This window comes from Anopheles maculipalpis, chromosome 2RL (genome assembly GCF_943734695.1).
Source record: "Anopheles maculipalpis chromosome 2RL, idAnoMacuDA_375_x, whole genome shotgun sequence".
In the NCBI taxonomy this organism is placed as follows: Eukaryota; Metazoa; Arthropoda; class Insecta; order Diptera; family Culicidae; genus Anopheles; species Anopheles maculipalpis.
In genome coordinates, this window is record NC_064871.1 from 48898800 (window position 1) to 48911620 (window position 12821).

A 12821-nucleotide genomic window follows, 5' to 3' on the forward strand; every position below is an offset into this window, starting at 1 on the left:
AAGCGATATCGAGGCCCCAGTTTGTTTGAACTGCTTTCGTTAAACGGAGTCCCTAACACGAACATCCGGGGCCCTAATTCGAGGCTCTGCTATGAAGCTCCTTAAACGGGCCTAGACTCTGCATTGAGTATTTGCTTGCCCGAGATAGAATCAGCAAAGCATCGGTTGACGGAAAAAGAGGAGATCTGCTGCCTTGGTACAATCGAACTTTCGGATAAGAAATTTGTGAATACTATGACGGAGACCTCACTACCTAAAACCCAACTTTCTACAAAATTTAATAATTTATCTTTATTCCGGCTTCATCATTTCAACGTCGTATGCTAAACTCTTCTAGCCCAAAGGGCCTTGCGTTGATGACTATTTACAACAAAGACAAAAAAAGGAATCATATACTTTCGTGGCAAAATCATTAACATCACACACCACATATCACGCCGACTCTGTCGAATCGTAACCCCACAATTGTGCTAAAATTCTATAAACTGTTCAAACAAAATTTTGAATAAATTAATTTCACCCTCACGTAGCGTTTCTCCTGACAATCTGCTAAAACCGTGATCAATCTGCCATTATTTACCTACACGAAACTGCTATTCCCTTGATCGAAATATACATTACGAGCTTGTGCGACACCCACACTAATCCCTGACGTTGAAGATACGGACTGAATCGTCGTACTGCCAGTATCCGTTGTACCGCCGCTAGCGCGTCGATTTCCTTCCCGAACACCTCCACCACCCGACCCATCATTGTATGATACGGAAGAACTTACAATAATACCATTACTCCCAACTACCGATGCCCCAACGATGCCACCATTACTGCTGCCAACGATGTGATGATTACTTAACGTGCTGGTAGGATTGGCACTATTTCCCGCAGTACCATTGGTGTTTAGTGTGAGACTACCGGCCATATCATTACCACCAGTTCCTGGTGGACTCGGTGCATACGAGGCAGCCACGGGATGACCCCAGTTGGAGGGTTTCATCGGCAGTATCTTAGGCTTCGGGGGTAAAGGTGGTGGCCCCTTTTGACTATCTGCCGTACTCGTGCCCGTTTGCCCATCCAGTCCATTGGAGACCGGTGTCGCCGTTTGGTAACGCGTCCCGGCATTATGATGGTGATGGTGATGATAATGCTGTCCGTGTGGGTGATGATGCGGATGTAGATGGTGATGATGGTTATGGGACGGATAGTGTACCAATGGATAGGGATTGCTGGTGGCGGTGACCGCACCACCGCCATTCGTCGTGCCGGGCGCTCCTGCCGTATGATAGTGAAGTGGATGTAAATGATTGCCATGGCTCGATGGGGAACTGTCGGGAGATAGCTCGGGCGGATGATGATCACAGCAACCGAGGGCGGTTAGATCACCGTCAGCAGCAGTGCTAGAATCGCTGGAATGATCACCGGCACCGAGGTGGTGCGATACGGAATTGGATGAGATGGTGCTGCGGGGTGTTGCGGCCACCGACGGTTGACCGTTGAAGGGTCTGGCATGGGTGAAGACTAGGGTAGTGTCTGGAAGGATATATGCAGAGTACGATGTTTAGTGTTGATGCGCAAGGACACGAACATTCAGCGAAGGGGAAATGGGATTAAAATGTAGTGATGAAGTACTGAAACAGTAGTTATTTACTTTATCCACATAAACTACAGATAAGTTTTTGCGATTCAATGCAACAAAGAAAACACATGCAATTACACAATTATACATCACCCACTTTTAAATTATTCTAGCAATTTTTAAATTAAAAAAAAAAAAACCAAAAACATTGACCGAAGTCGTAACGACATGTGTTTTACTGTATGAATTCGATAAATTTTAAATCTCATAATTAGAATCACATTTAATGAAAAAGTTATGCTTTTTAAACAAGGGACTGATTTTAACACTTTTTTATGTGATAATGTGTGGCCTATTAGTGAATGTCCAACCAAATATGCGTTCCAGCCAATCACGACAGCGGCACCAGTCATCGGACTTTTCAATTACGCGGTATCAATAAGTCTAGTTAGCCATTCGATGACCAGCGTGACCTAGTAGGTCGTTAAGCCAAGAAGAAGACAACAATACAACAACAAAAGGTATCGCAAGAAAATATATCAATATCGAGGATCAAGAACCTTCCTTACATAGAGAGTTCAGAATTGAATTGTTCAATTGTTCAGAACCTTCTTGGCTTCAGGACTCAATAGATCGCATCGGACATCGAATGCTGATACCAATATTCATTTCTAGGATATTATTCGAACTTAAATTCGATCGTTCCATTCCAGGAAGAGGAACGGAACTAATAGGTTCGGAGCGAACCTCATCTTTACTATCAACCAACTACTATCAGCTTCGTTCAGGTCACGCTGGCCATGTAATGGCTTACTAGACTTGCTGATACCACGTAGTTCAATAATCGAGTCAAGTCTATGGGGGAACGGTTCGGATGAGATTTAAACCCCGATCCTACCGTTTGACGATCGGCGCTGTCGTCGCATCACTACCGGGGGACACATGGAGGACTATGTAAAAGTCATAAACATGAAGAAAAAAAATTATGAGCCATTCATGACTATGTTACAGGCTCACTGTCGCTAATCTAATCATCTAAAGAAATGGGGCAATCAATAATATGTAAAAAATGTTACTTTTTCTTAGTGTCAAACGGAATAAGTCCATTTCTTTAAAAACATATAGTGCAAGAACATAAACGTGAATAAAAATAAAAGTTAATAAAATACGTATCAATATTTCATGAGTAAATTAGTTGCAATGGTGTGCAATTGATAAAGCGTTTGTAGTAAAACTCCATACAATCATCCATATAATCGTAATGGAACATCATGGCTGTATTCAAAAATAAATCACAATATTTCCAAAAGTTCTACAGCGAAATGTTTGATTGCATGTAATTTAATATTTTTTACAATTTTTTTTATTCATAAAGGACGGCTAGGTCAGGTCGTATTGCTATGTTTAACAATTTGATACGCCTACAAAATGGCATGGAATAACAGTTTTGTTAACAAAAAAAAACATCAAACTAACTAAAACAGTAAGGAACTAATGGATCGCGCTAATGGAATGCAGAACGACAAGGGTACTAGCTAAATGAAACACACAAAACAGAAACATATCCCGTTTGACTTCAATACGCACAGTGTGTAACATTTGGACGGGCAATCTGGACAACCTTATCCGAGAGCAACTTCTACTACACTCGATATGCTCCCTGTACAGTAGTGTCAAAGTTGTTTGGTGGCGCAGATCACGCGATGAATTTCACACGTTCACAGAGACAGAAGAAAAATTAATGGAAAAATAGAGGAAATGTTAGTGGATCGCCGTTAATAGTAGTAGATTAGTAGAAAGTGAAGCATAATTTTATACAGTCCCGTGTTACGAGTAATCCACCACGATTTACTCACCCGCATAGCTATTTTCGGACTGTGATCCACCGCCACCGCCGCCTACACCGCCACTACTGTGTACGTGAAATGGATCGTCTTGTGGTAGCGGCGATGCATTGCATTGTGTCGACAGATTCAGATGACTATCGCTAACCGCCGTATGGACCGGTGATCCTGGGCCGGAAAAATTTTGTCTTCCACCCCCCTGACCGGTAATCGATAACCGTGGTGCAGGTTGGGGTTTGTTAATTTGCTGCAGCGATCCTCCAACAAACTCGCTGGTCGGTGTGGTAGCCTCTGAGCGTCGTGCCGGTTTGCTGCGTGTTAGCTTAGACGGGCCTGCAGTCGACGGTGGAGCGGCCACTACTGTGTTAGTGTTGCCCAATGGTGCCGCCGTGGCAGACGCAAAGTTTTCCTTGTCCTTGAGAAAATCTGGCAACTCAAAATTAATTTCCGTACCGCGCTGATCTTCCAGACGGCTTCGCTGAGCGCGCTTCAACCCTTCCAGTAGCTCTGTATATGAAGAACAGTGAATTAATAATGATGTTTATGGTACAATCATTTGCAAATCATTCTATTATTCCATACCATCGTTCTGTGACCGGGTCGGTATCTGCAACTTTACACCCGCCTTTAGTTTGGCAATGATCGGCTTCTTGATGCCCACATTAGTCACACTCTCGCCACCATCCTCCGAACCACCGGTAGAACATTTTTTACTTTTCGCACCCCGGCCGCTTTCCGACGGTGCTGCATTGGAACCGCGTCGACGAAATCGATCGCGTCTCGTGGATGATGTATCAGACGTACAATCTACATCCGGAGGTCCCTTTCCAACCGCTCCATTACTGGCCGTTTTACCGTTCATCAGCTCATTAAACACTTTGTTCGTAATCTCGTCCAGTGTGTTAAGCTCTTGCTGACCTGGCCTGGACAATCCCGCTGGATCATCCTTTACCGATTCTGATTGTTCCTTGGCACGTGTTTGATTTTGGTTCATGTTGTTATTGCACGTGGCGGAGGTGGCTGTGCCGCTTCCGAATAATTGCTGACTTTTTGTGTTAGTTGCCACCGCATAGGAAGGAGGATTGGAGGACGGGATAACAAAGGGATGTTGTTGTGGCTGATTAGTACTGGGCGCTGGCAGATTATTCAAGAGTTGTTGCTGCTGTTGCTGAAAATGGTGCACAATCTGCTGATGTGTGGCGGTGTTTATTACCGGCCGAGCTCCTGCCAATGGACGACCAAGTTCGGGATGAACCGGTCCGCTGGCAGGTTCATTAGCGCTACGTATATGCAAACATAAACCATCCACCGTGGTAACCGGTTGCGTCATATCGAGAAAAACGTCCACAGTCGACTGCACTACCACTTTCATCTGGTCCAGCTCGTAATTGTACTTGTATAGGATGGGTCGCAGTACGTCGGCAAGTGGTTTAGTAGCCTTGCTTTTGACTGATATCATTTTTCGATTCGGAAGACTCAATTTGAATACGACGCGCTGATCTATATTTACCTCCTTACCGGCCAAACTCACTGACGGTCCGTCCAGATCGAGAGGTTTTGTACCGCTGGCGAGAAACGCTTCGTACGCGTTGTACACAATGCCCCGCTTTTCTAGTAACCGTTCTACCAGTTCCTTAATCGTTTCGTTCGATCGCGTCTGAACAACGGTTGTTGCACCGTTCGAAAGGATCACCCGGCAGAGTGTGTTACGGGAGTCTTCCGGGTCGTAAGATTTGCCACCGATTGCTGCATCGAAACTGTTAAAAGAAGCAATTGAGTAATTATTTTAGATATCTAGAAAGAAGTTCAAAAACAATTACTAAACGTACCTAGCAAGCGAACTTCGCGAACTGTGTATGTCACTAGTAGAATTCGTAGAAAGCAACTTCAAAGTATTGCTACTACTACCCCCGGCCGACGTTGCCATGCCGGAAGATTTCTCCCCACTTCCTGCACCACCAGAACCACCCTTCCCGTTATCCTTTTTGGACGCATCAGAATCTCCCCGATCCTTCGATTTGCAGCGTGTCTTCCGATGCCAAGGCAACAGCGATTTTCTCCGACGATCCTCAGCATTGCTTAGCGATTTCTTCAGTTTGGTTACACCGGCAGCATTCGCCGCGTTGGCAGTTGCCATCGTCGAGCTAGTACGCAACATCGGATCCAACTGTTCGCCCGGGTAAGGTAAAATTTGACCCTTCGCTTCTGCCTCCTGACACACCCGGTACATATCGGACTTGATGAAACGCTGGTAGCTGTCGAACTTCATCAGATTGAAAATCTGCTTCTGTGCGGCAGCGAATAGTGTTGGCTCTGCCTGCGGTAGATTTTCCAGCGCAATGTTGCGCGCGATCGAATCCACATTGACCGGTTCGCTGCAGCCAGACTCAAGGTGTCGAGCGAATATTGCCTGTGCTTCACGTGCTCGTTCGTCGCGCTCGGTTAACTGCCGATAGCGTTCGCATGCCGTCCAGAAGTAGATGTTTTCGGCCGAAAACTCTTTCTTGAGAAATTCCTGCAAAAGAGAGGACAACAGTGATCTCTATAAGATTGCTGAATCAACTCAAAAGGGAAACTTATTTTAGTCCGTTTTCTTACCGAGAAGGTATGCAAACCTCCAGCATCTTCCAGCAGTTTCTCGAAGGAAGTTCCCCACGATGCGACACCGGTCGGACCAGTAGTTGTCGTCGTACTGCTACCACCATTACCTGCAGTTCCCAGCGCACTTCCACCTATCGCAGCAGTAGCAGATTCGGCGGATAAAGTATCCACGCCACCGGTGTACGGATTGTAGCCACTTTTGGTCGAGCTGTAGTCATCGTCGATAGATTTAGTGTACACATCGCTTTCGGAAGCTGCCAATGATGATGGTCGTCGAGAAGATCCATTGATCGGTGTACGATGCTCTGTGGACCGGGATCGTAACGAGGATTGGCCCCAGCGTCGGAACGGTGATGCGTTGTGGTTTATCTGTTTGCCCTTTGGGAGAAGAGAGCAAAAAAAGAGAAGAAAAAAACATTAAATAAATTTGTAACACAACAAAATAGTAGTTCTTGATGAAACTGTTTAGATCATGTCATAATTCCCTCGGATAAATCCCTACATCTTCCCATTTCATTCATCTTTTAAAACGCCCGCCATCTTACATCTTGCACAGGCTCAGACGTCAGCGGAGGTGCGATTACATTGATCTCCGGTACGATCGTTTGACGTCCACGACCGGCGCTACCAATGATGGTTGAGCCACGTTGTTCACCATCAGTCTCACCGTTACTGATGCTACTAGCATATATTTCGTCCTCCTTGATGAAGCCCATCATCTTGAAACCGACATGATCATGTGATGTGAGCAGCATGTTTGCACGTTGCTCACTGGCGTCGTTTTGCTTTTCCCCGCTATCAGAGTTGCTTTTGTCGACGGCTTGCGGCACTGTATCCGTATCGACCGGAACCACCACCACCACCGGTGGGACCGCTGTGATACTCGACGGTGTGGCAAAAAAACGTTTCCGCTCAACGTTCCGGCGTAGCGTACTGCCGCTCCGCTGGAACGTTGTTGCTGCCGGTGGACGAGCGTTACCGTCCTGCGTCTCTTTGGCACTGCTGTTGGTGTTATTATTGCGGTCCAGTTGCAGCGGCGCATTTGCTAACGCCTCCTCACTATAATGTTTGTACATTCACCTCACTGAGCTGATGCCCCGGGTGAAAGAGAGGATGAATGGAGCTAAGATGCAATATTTTCCTAGCTCCAGCTTTCGTGAACATTACACAGCACGTGCATCAAACGTTTGTCAGACTGAGCACTGCTCTGATCTCAGACGATGTTGCAAATCCTTTCTGCACGCTAACTTTTAGCACTTTGGTACTGCAATGCAAACGTACAATGTTTTATTATTTTCAAACATTTGCTGAACCGTGTTAAGAAGGTTAAACTGATTGAATTTCTGGTTTAAATTGCATTTTTTTTCTTCCCACTCAACCCCGGTGAAAGGCGTGAACTGAGAGCATGGGCCCGTCTTCTTTCGAGGCACATTACATTTTACGCTTTATATCAAATTAAATTATTTCTGGCAGATTGATTGACACGTTTTCGGGTCCGGGTCATTAAAAGAGCTAAATTTTCGACGCCACACGTGCTAAATTATGGCGTAGTAACCGATTCCAATTGTCATCCCCATACCCGCTGCGTACGTGTGTGTGGCTATCATCGGGACGGATTGGAAAGTAAGGTTAAATTGGTTTGTGCCTCCCCGCGATTTAAACCGTTGACATATATTTTACTTTACTTTTCGTTCAACCACCGTGCTTTGTGTCCGTGCCTTCACTTCCTGGTTTCGGTGGTTTTTTTCATTAAAAAGAGGCATTTAAGTAGCATTAAATTCAACATAATACGATCATCGTTGTGCGTTGAAGAAGTGTAGACATTCTTTTTATTGTTAATGCACATCAAAAGGACGATCGTCAATCGTCATGTGGAACTGATATTACAGGCTATATCTATAGTTACTGCAGAGTGTGAATAAAAATGCTCAATTTATCTGCCAAACTAAACGGGCCACCGCTTCAACGCAGATTTAGCTGTGGCTGATGTTGGCCTTCCCGCAGTGCACAGCCAGTATAGTATGTCGTAAGCTATTGGAACTTATTGTTAATCGATGTTTTAAATATTTGACGAAAAGCCACTCGAATCTCGAACCAACCGGAGCGCATCAAACGCTACTAAAACCATAGGAGGTCACAAATAATCTTTACTCAACGGCCGTCGGAGAAGATGATTTTCGAAAACGGTTGATCCGTTATGATGAAACGAAAAACACCACGAGCCAGAGGGACAGAGTGACAGTTGGTAAACGTAATGCCTATACTTAATGACTCGTTGCGACCTCGCTAACCGTGGGGAGGTCTGACGGTAGAGAAATTGAATTTAAGCGTGTTTTAAAACGCTATAACCTCCATCGTTGTATGGCGGGGTATTGATGCCTTTCATCGAAACAACCAGTGTTATCATTGTTAGACATCTAATCGCAATGTACATATAATCTTTAAATAAAGACTTGTTTTGATTCACACAAGATAAATCCTCGCTCTAATCGAAGCATTTCTAACACATGACGTCAAGCTGATCTTTTTTTATGATGGAATTTACGTTTGCAGGGACAACGGTATGATTAGTAAGAAAAAAGGTATAATATTTTGACGTCGACCAATCAATGCAATCGTGCAAGCGATCAGAGCCTTGATGTCTCCCAGTGCATGATCGTGCATGAACTGCGTCTCAGTTTCTTATCAGAATCATGTTGCCTTTGAAGTATCCCATAATAACACCCACCGAAGATTTGTCTTCATTTCCAAATGTTTTGTAATTTTACCAACAGCTTTAAGTATTGAAGTATGTAGAAATCGTTATAATATTCTTTTAGAAGACATTTTTGGTCAACAAAGAACTGTCGATTATTAACCGAAAAAATCATAAAAGCAAATGCATACAAACAGCGTGAACATAAGCCGGAAGCGAACTCGTGGGATGAGTTTATTTTTTATTTTTGTTATTTCCTAAAACAGCTCACAACCAGCTGATGACAACCATTTGGAGGGCGATGGTAAACCCTCGGTGTGATACAAACAACGGAGCAGTCAACAGTACCGTAAGTCACGTTTCCCCGGAGCATAGTTAACAACACCGGACCGGAGCTGAGCTCAATGAATGACGTTCCGCGTTGTTGCCTCATGACTTCACGTCTACCGAAAGCCATGGTGAGTGTTAATACTTGTGAAGTAACAGCAACCGAAGTAGTTTGCGTTGAACTGTGCGTCATTTGCCCATGATTTAGGTTTTTTTATTTGTCAAACATTTAACAAAAGGTGCCTTGTAAGGCGTCCCTGCTTTTGAAGTAAATCCTCTTATTTCTGTGTTACAAAGTGGTTTCTTTTGTACAAGTACAATAAAACAAGGGCTTTGAAATCCAAACATCACAGACAATCAGACGCATCGTGTGGTTAGGGCAAAATATACTGCACGAAACGCTGTCCAGCATAACCATAAGCGATGGCTAGCTTCGTACTACAGCTTTAATGTTTTATAGTGGTTTCTCACACTGTGGTACACATTACCGGAAATAGGAAGAAAAACAGATGCCCAGCAGACGGTTTCAATTGCATTTCACTTCGTCAGTCACTTACACGACAAATCCCGCTCTTCAAAACTCCCCTTGGGGCGTTGGGCGGAAGTAGCTGCAAGATCAGCAAAAATCATGTCGACGACGTACAGTTTCAGTGCAATCTAATAAACCCAAAATTCTAACTTGGTGCAAGTGCAACACGTGTTTGCAATAAGCACATGGTGTAACGCACATCATAATATCCTCAATAAGACTCTTTGGGATTATATTTTTAGCGTCAGCTTTCCTGAACTTCAGTTCCGATGACTCTAAATTCCATCGGTACATGTTTGTAAAGTAATACTCTAAAGCATTGGCTCAACATTTGCCGTCTGCAGATCATAAAACAGAATGAATTAATACCATTCGGTGGTCTATGCTTGCAGCAACAGCATTTCCGTCATCCATTTCAATTCATTCGAAATATGCACCCGTTCGTCTATACCACGTATAAAACCACAAGAAGCTAATAAAACCAATTTGTCCGCTCAGCTGCGGCTGAATCAACTCGATTGTTTACCAAGCTTAGATTGCATTTATTTATTTATTTTTCGCCACTGGATTCATTCATGTCGCTATTCGCCTGGTTGCATCTTCACGGACGCACCCGAAGTGTCGCCGAGTGAGGTGAATAAATGTTTAGCTTTGCAGGAGTGTTCGAAAGAAGCACAAGCACAAAACAAAACCCCAAACAGAAGGCACATCAATTCGTGGAATGCAGTTGTCGCTGAATATAAATATTGCTGGTGCTCACAACGCCTTGACCACGAGATAACTGAACATCAACTAGTGGCATGTCGGTCGTCAACTGCTCTTTCCGTTGTATCTTTTTAAGAATATATGCATAAATCCTTACTTAACTGCATTTCGTTGGATGCATCATAGGCAAGTTCTTCGCTTCGTTTCGATCAGTTTTATCTTAATCTTTTTCTTTACGTGTTCCCGACCTTCATAACTTCTCCCATTTTTATCTACCGAATTGTAACACACCACCGAGAGGTCGGTGAGTGAACAAGATCAAGATCACAACCCCCGTTTTCCGCGATGGGAGTGCCTTATATGTTCTCTCATTTATTTATGAGAATTCCCAACATATGCTTGTAAGGAAAATACAGCCCCACAGCTGTGACCCTCTGCGGATTGTACTGAAAAAAAACGATACGCGATGGGAAAACCAATAGATTCATGATTGAGGTTAAAAGAAAAAGTGACTGTGTCTCTGTCGACTGCAGCTGTACAGCCTAGTTTCCAACCGTTGCATTGTTGCAGCAAATTGTTTTCTTCTAACCATACTAACGCTGTGTACAATGAACACTGTTTTTCTCACCGTTACCACCACGTGTGCATGAGATACATCCGAAATTTCTTTTAAGCTGCAAACACACCGAAACAGAGCAAGTCCACACGACTTCGGTATCAAGTAATGTTTGCAGCACTTTACAAATGCAAATCCGAAAAGGAACATTCAAGAACTTTCCGCTTATCTGCATCAGACAGGCTCGGGTTGCGATCGTCTGTCATCGCGTAACATCACCTCATCCTAAAGATGACAAAACAACCGTACAATGGTACTGGGGGTCTTTGTACGTGTCTGTTCCAGATTCTTCCACGTTCGCGCTACCGTACGGAACTGTCACGATCGTTCATTTTATGCTTGCTGAAAGTAATGAGCATTATCAGCCAAACAGCGGTGCATCGTTCTTTGCAAGATTTTTACGTCCCTTGCTCCCAATAAGACATTAAAAAATGACGAAAATTCAACAAACATTTGCTTTAACCCACATACTGTTGATTGCGTTACTTTAAAGCGAATCTTACATATAATTGGCCGTATATTAAAACCAGTAAAATGAACAATCCATATGGATTTATTTCCCTTACGTCTAATGCACAGGGGGGGCACAAGCAGTTCGTTTGCTAACAGGTTAGCAAAACCATAAAACATTCCACGCGAAGAAATAGGCAACGCAACCAAATCCGAACGCCACTCAAACAAATCGGAAACGGTAGTCGGGTTTTATTGCCAATGTTGAAGTTTTAACGTCTTCAAAGAGAACAACACAACAACACAAACCCCGGAAGGAAAAAAGGCCGTTAGTTCTTTTTTGTTGTTGTTGTAAACATATTATTTTCATCTCCTCGTTGGCAAAAGAGTCAAGAAAACGTTATTTTTTTCTTTACACCGAAATCCTGTAACCTAAACAATGGCCCTAAACTGTCTTCCTGACGTGGGCCAATGAACAAGTGGACCACCGCGGCGTACAACTGGTCAACCGCAGCAAATGACTTGTTTCATGAGGCGCACCGTAGGCATGCTCCGCAGGCTAGCTAATTTAGGCTCCGATTTGTTGATGGAAAACATCGTCCCACAACCAGACAAGCACAGCCAGCCAGGCCGGAAAGGAAAGTGGTCGCTCCCACAGGGAAGCGGTCGTAACAAATCAGTTTTCCGATGCGAAACAATTGCCATTGGGACTCGATGGCACCAACGTGTCTTTATTTTTTTCTTTCGCTTTTTTTGCCCCGTCTTGCTTTCTCAGCGGCAACATTAAGCTCTGTCTACCAGCTTACAGAAAAGAGTAGACAAGCAACAACCATCGGAAAGCAAAACACTGCTTGCTGCACGATACTCAAAACGAGCTGCCCGGGTAAGCGGCAAGGAGAAAGAACTTTGTTTTTACGACAAACAGAGCGAAAATATGCGAAAACTTGCAGTCCGGGAGAGCCTGGGGGTAATTGGAAAAGTGGACCAATTACTGGAGACTGCGCCACCACTGTTACCGGCAGATCATAATCATCCCTCGATGGAAGGGAAAATGGGTGCAGTAGCTGAAGCGCATCTCTTTGAGCGGCAGCACAATTGTACCGGATGTGTAATGTGATGTTTCAAACTGTTTGAGATGTGAGTTTACAAGCAATATTACAACGAATTTTGCTTAAGCTAAAAAGTGAATATATTGTTCGAGCATCGCTTGACCCTGATTGAATAAAACGTCGTAAAACTCATGTCTCATACCCAATAGACTAATCAGATAATGAATTATCTCTTCGGTGAAGAATGTTTACTGGAATACCAAGGAGATAACAAGAACAGTGCAAGAACAGTTCGATGGATGTTTCGTTTGTACTCATTGTTGATGTGTGATTAGGATTGGAAAACATCATAACAGTCTATTGCTATAAAATGATCCTCGGGGTAAGGCGTTTCGTTCCAGATTTTTAGTGTAGTTCACACTTTTATGTAAT

At 43.9% G+C, this 12821-nt stretch overlaps 2 protein-coding genes across 2 annotated transcripts in view; one reads left to right on the forward strand and one right to left on the reverse strand.

Annotated features, from left to right (window-relative positions):
- LOC126558058 (carboxypeptidase D) overlaps positions 1-12821 on the forward strand; it is a 195372-nt gene that overhangs the window by 29120 nt on the left and 153431 nt on the right. The gene's annotated exons all lie outside the window — the stretch shown is intronic.
- LOC126556586 (uncharacterized) overlaps positions 581-12821 on the reverse strand; it is a 43340-nt gene continuing 31099 nt past the window's right edge. Inside the window, exons 3-7 of the mRNA XM_050211914.1 lie at positions 6016-6396; positions 5247-5932; positions 4000-5174; positions 3430-3924; positions 581-1527 (exon numbers count right to left, since the gene is read on the reverse strand). Coding sequence (XP_050067871.1) covers positions 581-1527; positions 3430-3924; positions 4000-5174; positions 5247-5932; positions 6016-6396 — 3684 coding nt within the window. The remainder of the gene's footprint in view (positions 1528-3429; positions 3925-3999; positions 5175-5246; positions 5933-6015; positions 6397-12821) is intronic.